At 60.0% G+C, this 14,271-nt stretch overlaps 1 protein-coding gene across 1 annotated transcript; it reads left to right on the top strand.

Annotated features, from left to right (window-relative positions):
• Positions 1-45: 45 nt before the first annotated feature.
• FSCN3 (fascin actin-bundling protein 3) lies at positions 46-11,489 on the top strand (the record flags this gene model as incomplete). The annotated part of the gene is made up of 7 exons (XM_026721917.2): positions 46-531; positions 1,817-2,516; positions 2,891-3,009; positions 3,776-3,935; positions 6,054-6,224; positions 6,434-6,649; positions 6,783-11,489. Coding segments are annotated over 6 exons (1,842 nt in total), but the record flags the coding sequence as incomplete, so codon positions are not given.
• Between the last annotated feature and the right edge of the window lie 2,782 nt (positions 11,490-14,271).

The following is a 14,271-nucleotide window of genomic DNA, read 5'->3' as shown; positions in this document are numbered from 1 at the left end:
AGAGTGGGAGAAGCGGTCGAGGAGGCCCCGAGCGTCCCATGAGCGCCACGGGACGCAGCTGCAGAAGAGCCGCCCGGCGCCGCTGGCCGCTATGCGTCTCCCTCCGGCGCCGTGTCCGGGAGGGCCCGGCGGGAAGGAGGAGGCGCGGGAGCCTGGGCGAGGACTCCGAGGCTGCGACGGCGCCTCCGGCAGGCTCGGTCGGTCGGCGGCTGCCCCGGGCGGCCGCAGCAGCAGGCGGGAAGTAAGCGCGGGGCCCTCGGGAGGCCCCGAAGTGGAAATGGGGCAGCCGCCGAGGGAGCCCGCAGAGTCCTTGGCCGCCTCGCGGAGCCTCGAGGGGAAGAGGCGTCGGCCACGTCCCCCATCTCCTGGGCTGGAGACCCAGGAAGGACCGTGATGGGCCGGGGCAGCAGCGACCCTGAGGAGAAGAAGCCAGGAATACCGACGAAGGCTGCCCAGGGAGGAAGAAGAAGACGAAGGAGCTGCCCAGGCCCCGTTGCCATCTCCAAGGCCCTGAAGCGCTGCGGAAGAAGGGTGCCTTCCCGGGAGGAATCGGGTCTCCCCAGAAGCCCCGCCCCCGCCGCCGCCCCCCCAGGCGCTGGTTCCACCCATTTTTTGAGCTCCCAGTGAAGTGGGCCCTGGTCTCTGCAGGCACGGAGGATCCCTGGGTGCAGTTCCATCCCAGGGGGCTGATGGGCCCCCTGACAGAGCCGGGGTAGAATCCCCGAATGAGGGGGCCCTGCCACGTTGCCCTGGCTGCAGCCCCCCAAGAGGGGGCAAGCAAGCAAGCAGCTAATGGGCCTGGCGGTTCTGCTTCTGGGGACGGGGAGGGAGGGAGGGCACCCCGTTTGGGAGTCCGGAGGGCAGTGGAAAGCCAGGCACTTCTTCAGTGCCCGCATTGTGAGGTAACCAGGGGGTCACAAAGGGCAGAGCTGCCCGGGGCTTCTAGCCCTGGAACGCTGGGAAGCGCCCACTGGGCGGAGGCCTCCCCAGTGCCACCTGGAGAGCTTGCCTGGGCCAGGCGCCAGAGGCTGGACCAAACGGGACCCCAGGGCGGGGGGGCGGGGGAATCTGCCATTCCTGCTCTGCTCTCCCTCATGCAGATTGGGCTTGTCAACTGGACGGGGGGCTATCTCACCTGCGAGTGCTATGGAGATGGTGTCAGTGTCTTGGGGAGCTCGCTGGGAAAGAAACAGGTGTGGAGTGGGGACCGGTGGCTGGCTCTGGGCGCAGTGGGAGGGGCTGAGCTCCTTCGTTTGTTGAATTTTATTCTTTTGGGTTGGGAGAATGCTCTCCGTTCCTTGGGAACCACCCCTGGGCGCCTTGAAGTCTGCCCCTCCCTCCCGCAGCCTCCCATCAGGGCAGGGGGAGGGTTGCTGCTGGCAGACCTCGGAAGAGGCAGAGAGGGCCCTCAGGAGAGCTTGAGGCTCCTGGGCCACCTTGAGGGCATAGAGCTGGGAGAGTCCCACACAAGCACCAGTGTGAGGCCAGCATCCTTGGGAAGCTGCAGGGAAGGGGACCCCCTTTGGGGTTCCCTGGGGCGTCCAGGCTGACCTGGTTGGGGGGAGGAGCCAGTTTGGCTGCAGGTAAGAAGGAAGAGCTGCAGCCTTGGATGGGAGCCCAAAGCCAGGCTGGGAAAGGCCTGGCTCTCCTCTCGGCCGGGGGCGGCTGGGAGCGTCTGCTCTGGGCAGGCTCCTCTGGCCAGCTGTCCCTCACCCTCCCCTTCAACACTAGACCGACCAGAGCGGGGCCACCAGGGCGGTGGGGCTTTGCCCGGCTGCTCAGCCGGGACGGTGACTGGCCACTTTTGCTCTCCCAGACCTGGAAGCTGAGGGTGACCACAGAGCAAGTGGGGAAGCGGGACGTGGTGGCCCTGGTTGGGCATCAAGGGCAGCACCTCCTGGTGGAAGCAGATGGCACGGTGCGTTGTGGACGGCCGGGGGCCGAGAAGCGGAGCCGGTTTCTGCTGGAGGTCCATCCGAGTGGGGCCTGGACCCTCCAGCAGCTGGAGAGCCAGAAGTTCCTGGAGTCTGATGGGGAGGACGTGTTCTGCGTGGCCCGAGGCCTGACCGCTCACCACCTGTGGATGCCCCAGCTGGCCGAGCATGTGCACGTGGTCCTCTTCAACCCCAGCAGCCAGCTCTACGCCCGGACCGACCCGGAACTGAATCGGGTCTGGGTGGATGCTCCCGTGCCCTACCTGGAGGAATGCGGCTTCCTCCTGCGGTTCAGGAAGGGGGCCTGCCACTTGGAGACCTCCACCCACCAGTTTGTCTCCAGAGCAGAGAAGCTGGCCGCGATGCCCTCCGCGGAGACGGCCTTTCACCTGAACCTGAAGCCCGGCTGCCTGGCCTTCCTCACGGACAGGGACGGGCACGTCTTATACCCGCAGGGCAGCCGGGGGCTCCTCTGCCTTGGGGACCACCCAGAGGAGAACGAGGAGTGGTTTGTCATCCAGCGGTGCCCCCCGTGGGTCAGCCTGGGAACGAGAGCCAACCGATTCATCAGCATCATTTCTGGCAAGTAAATCCCTGTTTTCCAGCCCAGGACTTGTCCCACCCTTGCCTGGTCAGGTCTCTGCACACCTGAGCCACTTCAGAGTTCAGGTGAGGACAGGAGGAGGGCTCTCCTGCCACCCTGTGGCGTCTCTTGAAATAACTCTTTTAACTTTTTATTATATTGCTGTGTTAGTGAAGTGGGCGGCATGGAAATTTAATAAAGAAACGAATAAAGAAAGCTACTCTGAAGTCTGCATTCTGTTAACGGATCACAGGGTTTTTTCTGGGAGGGAGGGTTCGAAGGGTTTGCAGAGGCTTTCAGCTACTTTTGGCACAAACTGAGGAGCCAAGTGGCAAAACTCCTTCCCCTCTCGATTCTCTCTCGCTGTCCTCAGACTCCGAAGTTTACGCTGGTCCTAAGAAGCTGAGCCCAATGTCCACGTTCCTCTTTGAAATGGACTCCCACAGCCAAACGGTGCAGATAAAAGGTGTCCATCACAAGTACCTGGCTCAGGTCAGTCCCCCTGCTGCCGCTGCCCCATCCCCGCAGCAAGTGGGGGGGAGGGGGCAGGATGAAGCCCCTGGGGAGGGAGCTGTGCGGAGAGATCCAGCACTGGGCTCTGGGCCGGGGACGGAGACCGGCCTGGCAGCCACCCACCAGGCACGAGCAAGCCGGGCCGGCAGGGGCCCTTTGGAGCTGAGGCAGGGCAGGCTCAAGGGGGCGAGCTGGAGCCCCAGGGAGTCCGTCTGAGTCTCGGGGTGGGGTGGGGGTGGGTGGGCTGGGAACGAAGAGCGGAGCAGCGGAGATAGCCTGCCTAGGGTGGAGGGGCCTCCCTAGCTTGACTAGAGATGGATGGCCCTGCGTGAGCTGCTTGACACTGAGCAAGGCAACCCGATGACCATCCGGGCTGCTTCCGGCCCCTCCTTAGCGGGAGGCGGGAAGGGCCATTCCTGGCCTTTGAGCCCAGTTTTGGGAGAGCCTGCGTGGCTCCCAGGGTGTGGCTCCTGTCCGCCGCTCAGCACGTCTGTGAAGAAGCCACCTTTGGCCAGGCTTTGCCCTCTCCCTTGATTTCCCTACTAGCTAGGAAGGGGCATCCCTTGATGGCCCTGGGGGCAGGGCTGGGGGTGGGTGGGATCTAATTTCTGCCCTCACCCCCCTCTGCTCACCCTTCGAGGGAGAGCAGATCCTGCCCGCTTCCCTCCAGTGGGGGAGGGCTCCTAGGAAGCTTCCAGAAAGCATGCCCCCCCCCCCCACCGACCGTGGCATTTCTCTTCCCCAGAGACCCTTCCAGAGCGTGCTGGCCAACGGGGCGGCCAAGGAGGCAGAGACCAGGTTCCAGGTCCTCTGGCATTACGGGAAGGTCTTCCTGAGAGCTCCCAGGGGCCGCTACCTGGGAACCCTGCCAGTGGGGCTGCTGGTAGCTCGAGCCACACACCCAGGTAAGGAGGACCGGTGCCTTGCAGGAAGCCCAGGCCTGCACACCTTTGCCAGCCGTTCCTGTGTCCCTTGGAGGGGAGGGGGAGCAGAATTTGGCCTGGGAAGACCTTCCTTCCTGCCCTGTCCTCCGAACTCCCTCTGTTCCAGCAGCCGTGCCACCCATACTCCCTTGTACCCGCCTCCCTCAGCCCCTTGGCGCTCCCTTGCCCACCCTCCTCAACCTCCTTGCACAGCCGATTCCACCCCTCTCGCCCTCCGCATCCCTCGTGCCCCCCGTGTCCCTCCAGCTTCTCCACTGACCAGTTGTGGGGAGCTGGCAGGGCGCTGCCTGGCCTAACCACGGTGGGATTCAGTTGAAAGACGGTGGCTGGGCCTCTAAGCGGGGTGGGGGCGGTGCAAGGAGAGGAATCCCCGCCAACCTCCATTGTGAGGGGAGGGCTGCCTTGGTGGGCCGCCAAGGCCCCGGCAGCAGTGAGGGCAAGGCCGCCCGTCCCCACTCCCAGCACCCTCCTCCATTTCAGGGGTCTCTGCTTGCCAGGTGCCTTCAGCAACGGCCCAGCCTCTAATGCACTCAGTGTTCAAAGTTCAAAGTTACCGACATCACCGAAAAGAGAGACTTGTGATGACTGTTTTTCACCCTTCACAACTGTTGCTGCATCCCTGGGGTCACGGGATCAAAATTCAGACAGGCCAAGGAATTGCACAGCAGGCCTCCAAATGAAGTCAGAGACACTGATGGGAACTTCTAGCTTTACATAAATAGATTTTACATCTATTTATGTATTCATCCATGTCTGTCTGTCTGTCTGTCTGTCTATATCTACGCTGTTTCCCTGAAAATATGTCCTACCCTGAAAGTAAATCCTAGCTTGATGTTTACACATGAACCCAACATAAGCCCTAATTCAGATCCTGCCCACTCCAGAGTGGACGGGTAGAAACTAAGCTGGGGGGGGGGGGCGGGGGTTTGGGTGCGTGGAGCTGCCCTACTGCTTCCCTTTGGACAGGTGTAGGCAGGCCTCGCACACCCCGACACCTGCCTGGCCGGCCCATTTCTTCTGCAGCCGGCAAGGCTGGCCAGGCTCTCCCAAAGGCCTCTGGAGCTGAGAACAAAGCTCCGGATAGATCCTGAAGGCTGCAGGGGCCTCAGGAAAGCCATGCCGGCCGCAGAAGGAGGAGTCCCTGAAGGCCTCCGACAGACCCGGTGCCTTTTTTGCTGCGGTGTGTGTGTGTATCTGCCGATCGATCGATCGATCGATCTCTCTGTCCATCCAATCCAATCCCCCTTCGTGCAGCAGAGGCGAGTCGGGCGAAGAGCAGCCGCCTGTGGCAAATCCCCGAGCGCAGATAGGCGGCACACTGGAGAAAAAGGCGGGAAAACAGGGAACCGCCCCCTCCCTCCCCACAGCAGCCAATCACACCACAGATCAGCTCACACCGGAGCCATCAATCAACCACCGCTGGGTGTTCTGGCTCCCTGCACAGCCCTCTAGCCGCTGAACTGGAATCTCTTGATGGGCATCTTGGCAACTGACTTGGGCTGATGACGGTCGTGGTCTTCCCAGGGTCACCTGACCCCCTTTGGCGACCTCCCAGCAAGCAAAGTCCATGGGGAAACCAGATTCACTTAACAATCAGGTTACTAGCAGGACAACGGCAACGATTCACTTCACAATTGTGATGAAAAAGGTCATAAAGTGGGGCAAAACTCACTGAACGACTGTCTCAACAATGATAATTTGGGCTCAGTTGTGGTAGATCAAGGACTATCCGTGTTAAAAATTCAAGTATATATTAAGAAATGTATCTCTAACTTGGAAGTCTGTATAGCAGACTCAAAGATCAGCACGGGGTTTTTTTACGACGTTATTAAATGGATACGCCACCCGCCTCACTGCCTGATTGCTTGTTTCATTGATCTCTTTTTGAAAGCACCCCCCGAGAGGAGGGGGATGCTGCGAAGGGAACAGGGAAGGGGTGTTGCCCACCTGTGGCCCCAACCGTGGCCGAGCTGACGGGAGCGTCCAGGTGCCCTCCCTCCCCGGGCTCTGTGCCAAGCCCCCTTTCCCCTCCCCCAACCCCGGGCCAGACGGAGCCTCCGCAGTTCTTTTCTGCCGCAGGGCCCCACGAGGAGTTTGTGCTGCGCTTTGCCAACCGCTCCTTCCTGGTGCTGCGTGGGCACTACGGCTACGTGGGCAGCTCCCCCTGCCGAGAGACCCTGCAGGGCAACCTCCTGGAGCCGGAGCCTGTGGAGATCCTGCCTTGCAAGCACGGCGTCTACCACCTCCAAAGTAAGCAGCAGACCCTGGGGGTGGGGGGCCAGGCCAGGAGGGGCTCCCCAGGCGACCCCATCTGCACAGACACCGCCCGTTTGGGACCACTGTCAGCACAAACGCCCCCGAAATACAGTCGCCCTTCCCTCCCCCACCTGGAGGGCTGCGGATGGGAGAGGCGGGGACTAGCCCTTCCCCTCTCTCCCTCCCCTCCCTCCCTCCCACAGGCCGTGGAAAGAGCTTTTGGTCCCTGACCCCAGAAAGGACCTTCAGCCCCTGGGGGAAGTTTGCCTTGAACTTCTACCTGGAGATCCAGGGGAAGAACCTGCTGGCCATCGTAGCCCCCAATGGCTACTATGTGCGTGGAGACCGGGAGGGCTGCCTGGTGGCTGACAGCGAAGAGATCGCCCGAGACTGCCTTTGGGAGTTCTAGCCTCGGAACGGTAAGGGCGGCCGGGGACGGTCCTGGGAGGATGGGGGCTCTCAGACCCTGCCCTCTTCCCGCCCCCCCCCGCCCCGTGGGTCCCACTTGGGTCTGACAAGTGGGGTTGGCTAATGCTCCCTCCTTGTCTGCAGGCCTTGTCGGAAAGAGGGGCCCTGGCTGAGTGGCTGTCTGTCTGGACACGCCCTGCAGGGCCCTCCACCCTCGCTTGTCCCGATGCTTCAGGGGAGGCTGCCCGGTGGCTGAGGAAGAGCTTGTTGCTGTCCGCGTGAGCCAAAGGGGAGGGGGCCCTCCCCTCGCCTGCGAAATCCCGTGGGGAGGGCCCCTTGGGAGCTCTTTGCACCAATGAAGTGGCTTCACCCCGTTTGGGCCCCCGTTGCATTTTCTCCTCGGCCTCCTGGCTTTGGGAAGTGGGGCAGAGGTCTCTGCTCTGGGTTCAAATGGCCGGAGGGAGGTGGGGGAGCCATGAATGAATCCAGGCCAGGCTTCTTGCTCTGCCTGGGACCCAGGGCCACTCCGAGAGGCCCTGAGGATGGGCCTCCCTGCCCGTCTCCCCAGGCCGCCCACCGCCAGGCTGCCTCTCGGCCCCAGCAAGAGCTTTTGGGCGCTGCCTGTCCAGAGGAGGAAAGGAAGAATCCATTTGGGCCCTGGAAAGACCCGTGTGTGTGTGTGTGCGCGCGCATGCGCGGTGTCCCTTGTCTTCTGCCCAGAGGCCTAGGGTTTGCCTCCCCCAGGGCTCGGGGCAGAAGGGCACCCAGGAAGCCGCTGGGCCTCCCTCCTGGCCTCGGAAGGCGGGTCGAGGGCTACAAACGTTATTGGAAAGGACGGGGCAAACGTTCTCCCCCCTTTTTCCACGCGGAGGGGATTAAGGGCAGTTGTCCACCTTAGTTATTCCCCTCCCCAGCCCTTCGCTCGTGTTTTTCTCTTTGGCGGGATCTGATCTTCTCCAGCCTCCGTTTCCATCCTGCTGCTGCTGTCATTTCCCCGCTTTTCTCTCCTCCTCCTCCGGCGCCTCCAACCTCTTTCCCCGCCTCTTCCATGCAGCAGCCGCTTCTTGCTCTGCCCCATCCACCCACTGGGACTCCTTTGGATGGGCCTCCTGGTGAACTTCTCTTCCACTAGTCCTGCTTTCTTCCCTTCTTTTCCTCATTTCCCCCGACCCCTTGGTCCTCCTTCGCAAACAATCCCATCAGCCGGGCTTTTAGTTGGGCCTAAACTGACTTCGTGCTTGAATTGGTCGGGCACCTTTCTTAAAGTCTCCATTCTTGCTAATTCTGGCGCCTTCCGGTGACGAAACGGCTTTTTCTGTACTACATAAGCTGTTCTGTTAATCACAGTTCAGTGACAGGAAGCAGAAAACACCTTTTTTTAAATTTGTCAATTGCTTACAAGATAATAGGTATAAGTAAGAACATACAGTAGTGATGAATACATGGATACATATAAGAAAAATAAAAAAATATGGAAAAGAAACAATAGGCAGGTTGGTGCGCTTATGCGCACAGCAACCCAGATAACCTTTTATTCACAAGTAGTTTTCCCCTACAGCTTGACTTTCCTGCAAGTTCAAAATTGTGGCCGCCTTTTGTCACTGGGGTGGATTTGGTTTCCCTGCTGCCCCCAGACCGGGAAGGGAATTCTTCGGTTCTCCCATCGGGAGGCAGAAACAGGCAAACCGCCACCTTGGCTGATTCCTTCTGGAGCCAAGAAAGAACCCCGAGCTTCAAGGCCGCAGCTCAGGCGGTCTCCCTTTCGATTCGATGCACGCCCGCTGCGAGGGGCCGGGACGCGCTCCTGGCCGCCTTTGCAAGGGACCGAGCCCAGCGGCTGACGTCCCCGTCCCCCCCTCCCCGCGCCCTTCAGGCGGCCCAGCCGGGAGAAGCGGGGGTCCCGCGGGCGGGGCGCTTTCCTGGGAGCCGGGAGCGGCTGCGCGCTGCCTAGGAAGGCGGGACTTGGCAGGCAGTCCAGGAGGCCCGGAGGCTCCCCGCGGAGTTGGGCCGAAGCTGGTTCCGGGAGGGGCGGCGGTGGCGGCGGCTGCCTTCGGAAGGGCCGCTGTGGAGCTCTGCCCTCGGGCGGCGAGGCTGCTTTGCGCCTCAGTCCCCGGGGCCGCAGCGGGTCTCCCTGCTCGGGCGGCGGCGGCGGCTGGTTCCTTGCAGCGGACGGAGAGCCGGAGCTCAGGCGGGTGCTGGGAGGCTGCGGCTGTGGCGCTGGCCTTCCCCCTGCTGGAGCGCACCGCCGCTGATCGGCCGCTTCATCCCGACTGGCAGACGGTGGAAGCCGGGCACCCCCGCCCGCTGTGGGCGTAGAAATGCTCTCCCGCTTCTGAAGCGCCCCTCGCTTCCCCGAAGCTTCCTCAGGCATCTCTCCGCTGCGCCGCCTCAACTCCCAACCTGGGAGAAGGCCGGCCTTTCTGTTGCTCGGCACGCAACAGAGACCCGGCTCCTCCCTCCCTGGGCCGAACCCCTCACACCGGCTTTCTTTTTTTTTTTTTTTTTTTTGGGGGGAGCCAGGGAAAGGTGGCCAGTCCGGTGGCGTCAGAGGCTTTTGCCCATCTCCATAGGTTGGAGGGTGCCAGGGCAGCCCCGTTAGGGTCAGCAATCTCCAGCAGGGGAAGCAGGGGCAGGCGTGGCCGGTGCCCACCTACCTGGCCACGGAGGGAGGCTGCAGACTTGGTGCCCTGATGGGCAGCCGCCATTCACACGCAGCCCCTGGGAAGAGACAAGAGGTGAGCTGTCCCACTGAGGGCTGTGATGGGGCAAAGAGAAAAGCGGCAGCCGCCTCCCACCCACTGCCCTCCAAGGCTGCACGTTGACTCAGATAGTGGCAGCAGCCTGGGGTGGGCATTAAGGCTCCCAATAGCTGAGTGGGCAACTGGCCTGTCCTCAGTCCAGGTGCCAGCTTCGCTTGCCAACGGGTAGGGAACCTGCATCAGCCTCTTTCTCGGATTGATGGGACTTGTCTCTCTTACCACGCTAGGTAAGTACCTGGGGTTGCCGGCCCAGAGCCAGCGTGCTGTGCCCGCAGGGCTTCCCGTCGCCCTCTCGCTCTCCGATTAGAGAACCAAACCTAATCGAAGTAAAGACGAAGAGGAACAGGTGAGGGCTCCTTCCGGCTTGGAAAAGCCTTGTCCAGTTCAGCAGTGCAGGGGGGGCCTCCCTCTGCTCACCTTCAGGGTGGCTTCAGGCAGTCCAGACTGCCCGGCCAGTTCTTCCCGGGCGGCTGCTTCCGGGTATTGGCTTCTCTGGAAAGCTGAAAGAGGGAATGAGCAGGTCAAAGCAGGCAGGGGCCCTCCTGCCCAGCAGCAGCAAAGTCCGAGGCCAGAGATTTGCAGGGGCCACACCTCTCTTTGCCCCACAGAAATGTGATCGTGACTGGCCTCACTTGCAAGCTTCTTTCTCTCCCTTCTGTATCTTCCATGCCTTAAAGGCAGGGTCTCCAACCTTGGTCGCCTTAAGGCATGTGGACTTCAACTCCCAGACTTCGCCAGCCAGCTACAAAGTCCCCGAGTCTTAAAGCGGCCAAGCTTGGAGACCTCCTGCCTTAAATGATCTTTGGGTTGCTGCTTTTCCCCCTAAACAGGGTACCCTCCTCTGGCTCCCCGGCTCCTTATCCTTGTTCCTTCCTCTCTCTTACATGTCTGTGAGGCTCTTCCCGAGATGACAGGACCAAAATGGCCCTCGAAGTGATGCTTCCGGATGACGAAGTGCAATTCCCCCCCCTTCCCAAAATTCAACTAGGCTAGTTGAGAACCCCTGCCACACCCTCCTTCCTGTCTTCAGAAGCACCTGGGTGTGAGAGGGCCCAGTTCTTGGGGGGAAGGGGGTGTCAAAGGGCATCGGGACATTTAATCTAGCCTGGAGCCATGATTTTAATGACTCACAGTAATCTCCTTATTTCAATCCACTGTGTTTTGTTACCTGCTACAGCAACAGTAGAAATCAAGCAAAAGAAGGCAGTTTTATAAAGTGCTCCCCTCAAACCTTTGCCCCCTCCCCGGATCCCCCTCCTCCGATGCCCTCCTGACTCACCGCTCTCCAGGACCTGCAGCTGCTCCATAGAGAAGACAGTCCTGCTCCGAGTTCTGGGCAGCCCAGTCAACCCCGCTGACTGCAAGGAAGACGGGGAGGTGGGAGCCTCTGCCGGATCCTTCCTCTCCCCTCCTCCTGCCAGGAAGGGACCTATGCGGGGGAGGGAGGGAAAGGCAGGGACACAGTGCATGTCATTACAGCCAAGGAAACGCACCCTCCGCCTTATCACAGGCAATAACACTTCAAGTGCACGGCCAGGGCCCTGGTTGCACCTGCGGTTCCATGGGATGAGGACACAGCCAGAACGGGGGGCTGTGAAGGATGGGTGATTAGCGGATCTCCTCAAGAATTGGCAAAGTCGCCTCTGCAGCATCTTGTCACATCAGAGGCACAATTGGAAGAAGGTTGGGAGAAGAACGGGGTACAAATGGGGAAAAACCTGGAGTCTCCAAGACAGGCCATTGTTTCCTGAAACAGGTTACTAGAAAAACTGGGTTTCATCTATTTTGCTCGGCTCAACGCTGTCTTATGATATATTTCTCAGTATTCATAAAGTTACAATACTTCCCTGGAATCTTGTACTGTCTGGCAATAACTTGAATTCCATTCCAATTTCTTTAAAAAGTGTTTTTCCCTCTATCTATAGCAGGTCAGTACTACCTTGTGGCTGGTCTGGGGCAAATTTTCATCTTTTTTTTTAGTGGTGATGTTGTTTCATTGTTGATTCTCAGAAGTTTTGCCTTTTAGCGTCTAATGTAACATGGAAAATTTGCCTCTGAATGTGTAACATTAAAAAAAAAGTTCTTTTCCTAACAGTTTGCGTTTGCTCATCCCTGGTGAGATTAGTCCAAGAAGGGAAGAGAGCGTCGCCTCACCCGTGTAAGCCACGCGGGCAGGAATTTGCAATGTAAACCTGCCTTCCCCTTGCCAGGACTCTTTCTCTGGCCCTGTAGCAGAGAAAGTGGTGGCTGCGGGACCCCCAGGCTGCTCACCCAAACCAGGAGGGAGGGGGGGGATGGGCGTCCAGACTGGGGGCGCCTGGAAGGGAGATTGGCACCTTCAGGACTCAGCCATTCCAGCCCTTCTGTGATGGCCCAGAGCACGGCACACAAATAACACAAACAACTGGTAGTTCAAACCGCCCCTCTATTGCTCCAACTGTGGCCCCAAACGTTCCCCCATCACTACAAGTCCTGGAGCAAAGCTCTCATACGCACCTTCGGAAGCCTCTGCCTGCAAGTAGCCCCAGTAAACCAGATTAACCGAACAGCAAACCAGGGCCAGCAGTCCAATAAGCCAGATTAGCCCAAACTTTAACCAGAGCAGGAAGTTCAGCGAAGCAGGCAAACTGGCAAGCCCCACAAGACAGCGGCCAGCCACCTCCAGGCAAATGCACAGGAGGCTCTACGGATAGCCAGCCCAACCTTTGCTGATCTCTCCTGGCTCTCAGGTGGGGGTGGGGGGTGGGGGTGGGAGCGCTCCCTGTCTGCAGGCCTTACTAAGTCAGGAAAGCCTCGCCTGGACCGACTCTTCTGACCTTCCCCCGTTTCCTCCAAGGCCAACGGGGCTGCCCTCTCCATCCAGGTCAGTTCCAGCTCATCGTCCCCCGCAGATTCAGACTGCCTAAACGAAGGAGGCCTTTTGTGCCCAGCCTGTAACTTGGAAGTGGGAATCGGACCCCAACACAACCGAGAGTCAGGGAATCATAATCACACAGCGGAAACATGCCTGAATTGTTCGCAGAACTGAAAGACCCATCCTTACGACTCCCCAAGCAAGAACACTCATGCGGGGGGGGGGGGGACAGAAATGAACACGCACCGTCCCCTCACCCTCCCTCAAATGGAAGCAGAGGCTGCCGGAGTGGCTCCCAACCACACCCAAATGCCCCCCCCCACCCCCGGGCCAGGTCAGATCCCAGCTTAATGGTAGAGGCTACTGGTGGTGGCCGGGTGGGGAGGGGGCTGGAGCAAGTCACACACCCCCCTTCAGATTTATAAACCAGCCAGGACAGAACTGTGGGAATGCTATGAATGGGACGCGCGTTTCCTTGCCACTCCAAAGAAGAGGCTCGAGAGACCTGAAAGCCAGACCTGGCCCTTTGACCGGGCTGGAGGCCTCCCAGCGCTCCTGTCCCTCAAGCTCCTCTAGGTTGGGTTGTGGAGCAGATCCCACAGGGAGACAGCGCCCCCCACTGGCCAAGGCCAGGTACCCGGGGACTGCTCCAGACAGCAGGGCGCTCCAGCCCTCCCACTGCCACCCGCCACCCCCCCGCATCTTCTGCCCCTCAATTGATACTTTGATACTCCCGATAGTCTCCCTTGGGTGGTGATGGAGGAGGAGGAGGAGGAGGAGGAGGAGGCACAGCTTCCTTTGCACAGGGAGGATAAAGAAGACTCCTCCCCAAAACATCCCCCCATTACCTGGCTGTGGGAGCTTCCTCAGGAAGGGGGACCCACCTGGGGCTTCCAGGCGTCTCAGGATGCGGTTGATGGAAGAGATCTGGAGGAGCAGAAGGAAGCGGGAGGGTAACAAGCCCAGATTCTGTGAAGGGGGGAATTTACTCCGGAGCCCCTCAAAGTTTGGCAGGGGCTGCCCCCAGAGTGAGGGGGCTGCACTCCGGGGAGCAGCAGCTCTAGCCGAAGGCCTGGGCACAGAGCCCAAGGGGCGGAAAGGCAGCCCCCCCCCGAGGCTGTTCCCTCTGATGGCTGGTGGGGGGGGAGCGAAAGGAGGATCCTCGGGGCTGGAAATGCTGGGGTGGGGGTTGTAGCGTCACTCTCATCCCGCCTAGTGTCCCAAGGCCAGTTTCCTTCCCAGAATCTTGGCCTCTCCAGAAAAAAGCAATAAGGGTGGGAGAATATTTGTGCGTGCGTGTGTGTTGTGTGTGTGGGGTGTTTGGGTATGTGTGTGTGTGCATGTGTGTCTACCAGTACATTGGTGGATTTTAAAGGCAATGAATATCTGAAAATGAATGGGGATGGGGGAACGATTAGGAAAGAGGGAGGGTGAGGGAGGGAAAAGAAAAGAAAGGGAGGGAGGGAAGGAAGGAAAGGGCTGTAAATGGTCGCAACTATCTTGAGGCTTTTCGTTGAAGTCTTTGTAACTCTCTGGGTGACAAAGCGTGTTGGGTCTCCAGTGAGAGAATTCTGCCCTAAAGGATTTTCACTGCTCACCCCTTGGCGGCCACCATTCTCTGAATCCTCTGTGGCTCAGGAAGCCTCACGGGGATCAGACACCTGGCAAAGACCCTTCTTGAGGAAATGTGGCAGCCTGGCAGACACTGGCAGAGCCGCTGAGCCTCACCCTGTGGGCACCTTCCCTTCCTGGCCAAGCCTACCAGGCCCTTGACATTCCCAGTCCAGAATCGCTCTCTCACCCCACCCCCCCTTTCCTTAAAAGCAACCAGCTTGTTCCAGGCCCCATGAAAGTCCTGGAAAGGAGGTGGAGAGCAAGACAAGCGAAAGTGGCACCCAGCCAGTGCTGGCAAAAGGAGCTGCCACTCAGGTGCAGCCTTGGCTTCAGCAGGAGGAGGAAGGGAGGAAGGTCCCGAGGGTCAGTGGGAGAAGGTGAAGCCCGATTTGGGGGCCCTCCCTCT

The sequence above is a fragment of the Pseudonaja textilis genome, chromosome 5 (genome assembly GCF_049901715.1).
Source record: "Pseudonaja textilis isolate UNSWEBS1 chromosome 5, rPseTex1.2, whole genome shotgun sequence".
In the NCBI taxonomy this organism is placed as follows: Eukaryota; Metazoa; Chordata; class Lepidosauria; order Squamata; family Elapidae; genus Pseudonaja; species Pseudonaja textilis.
This window is presented reverse-complemented; position numbering and strand designations above follow the sequence as displayed.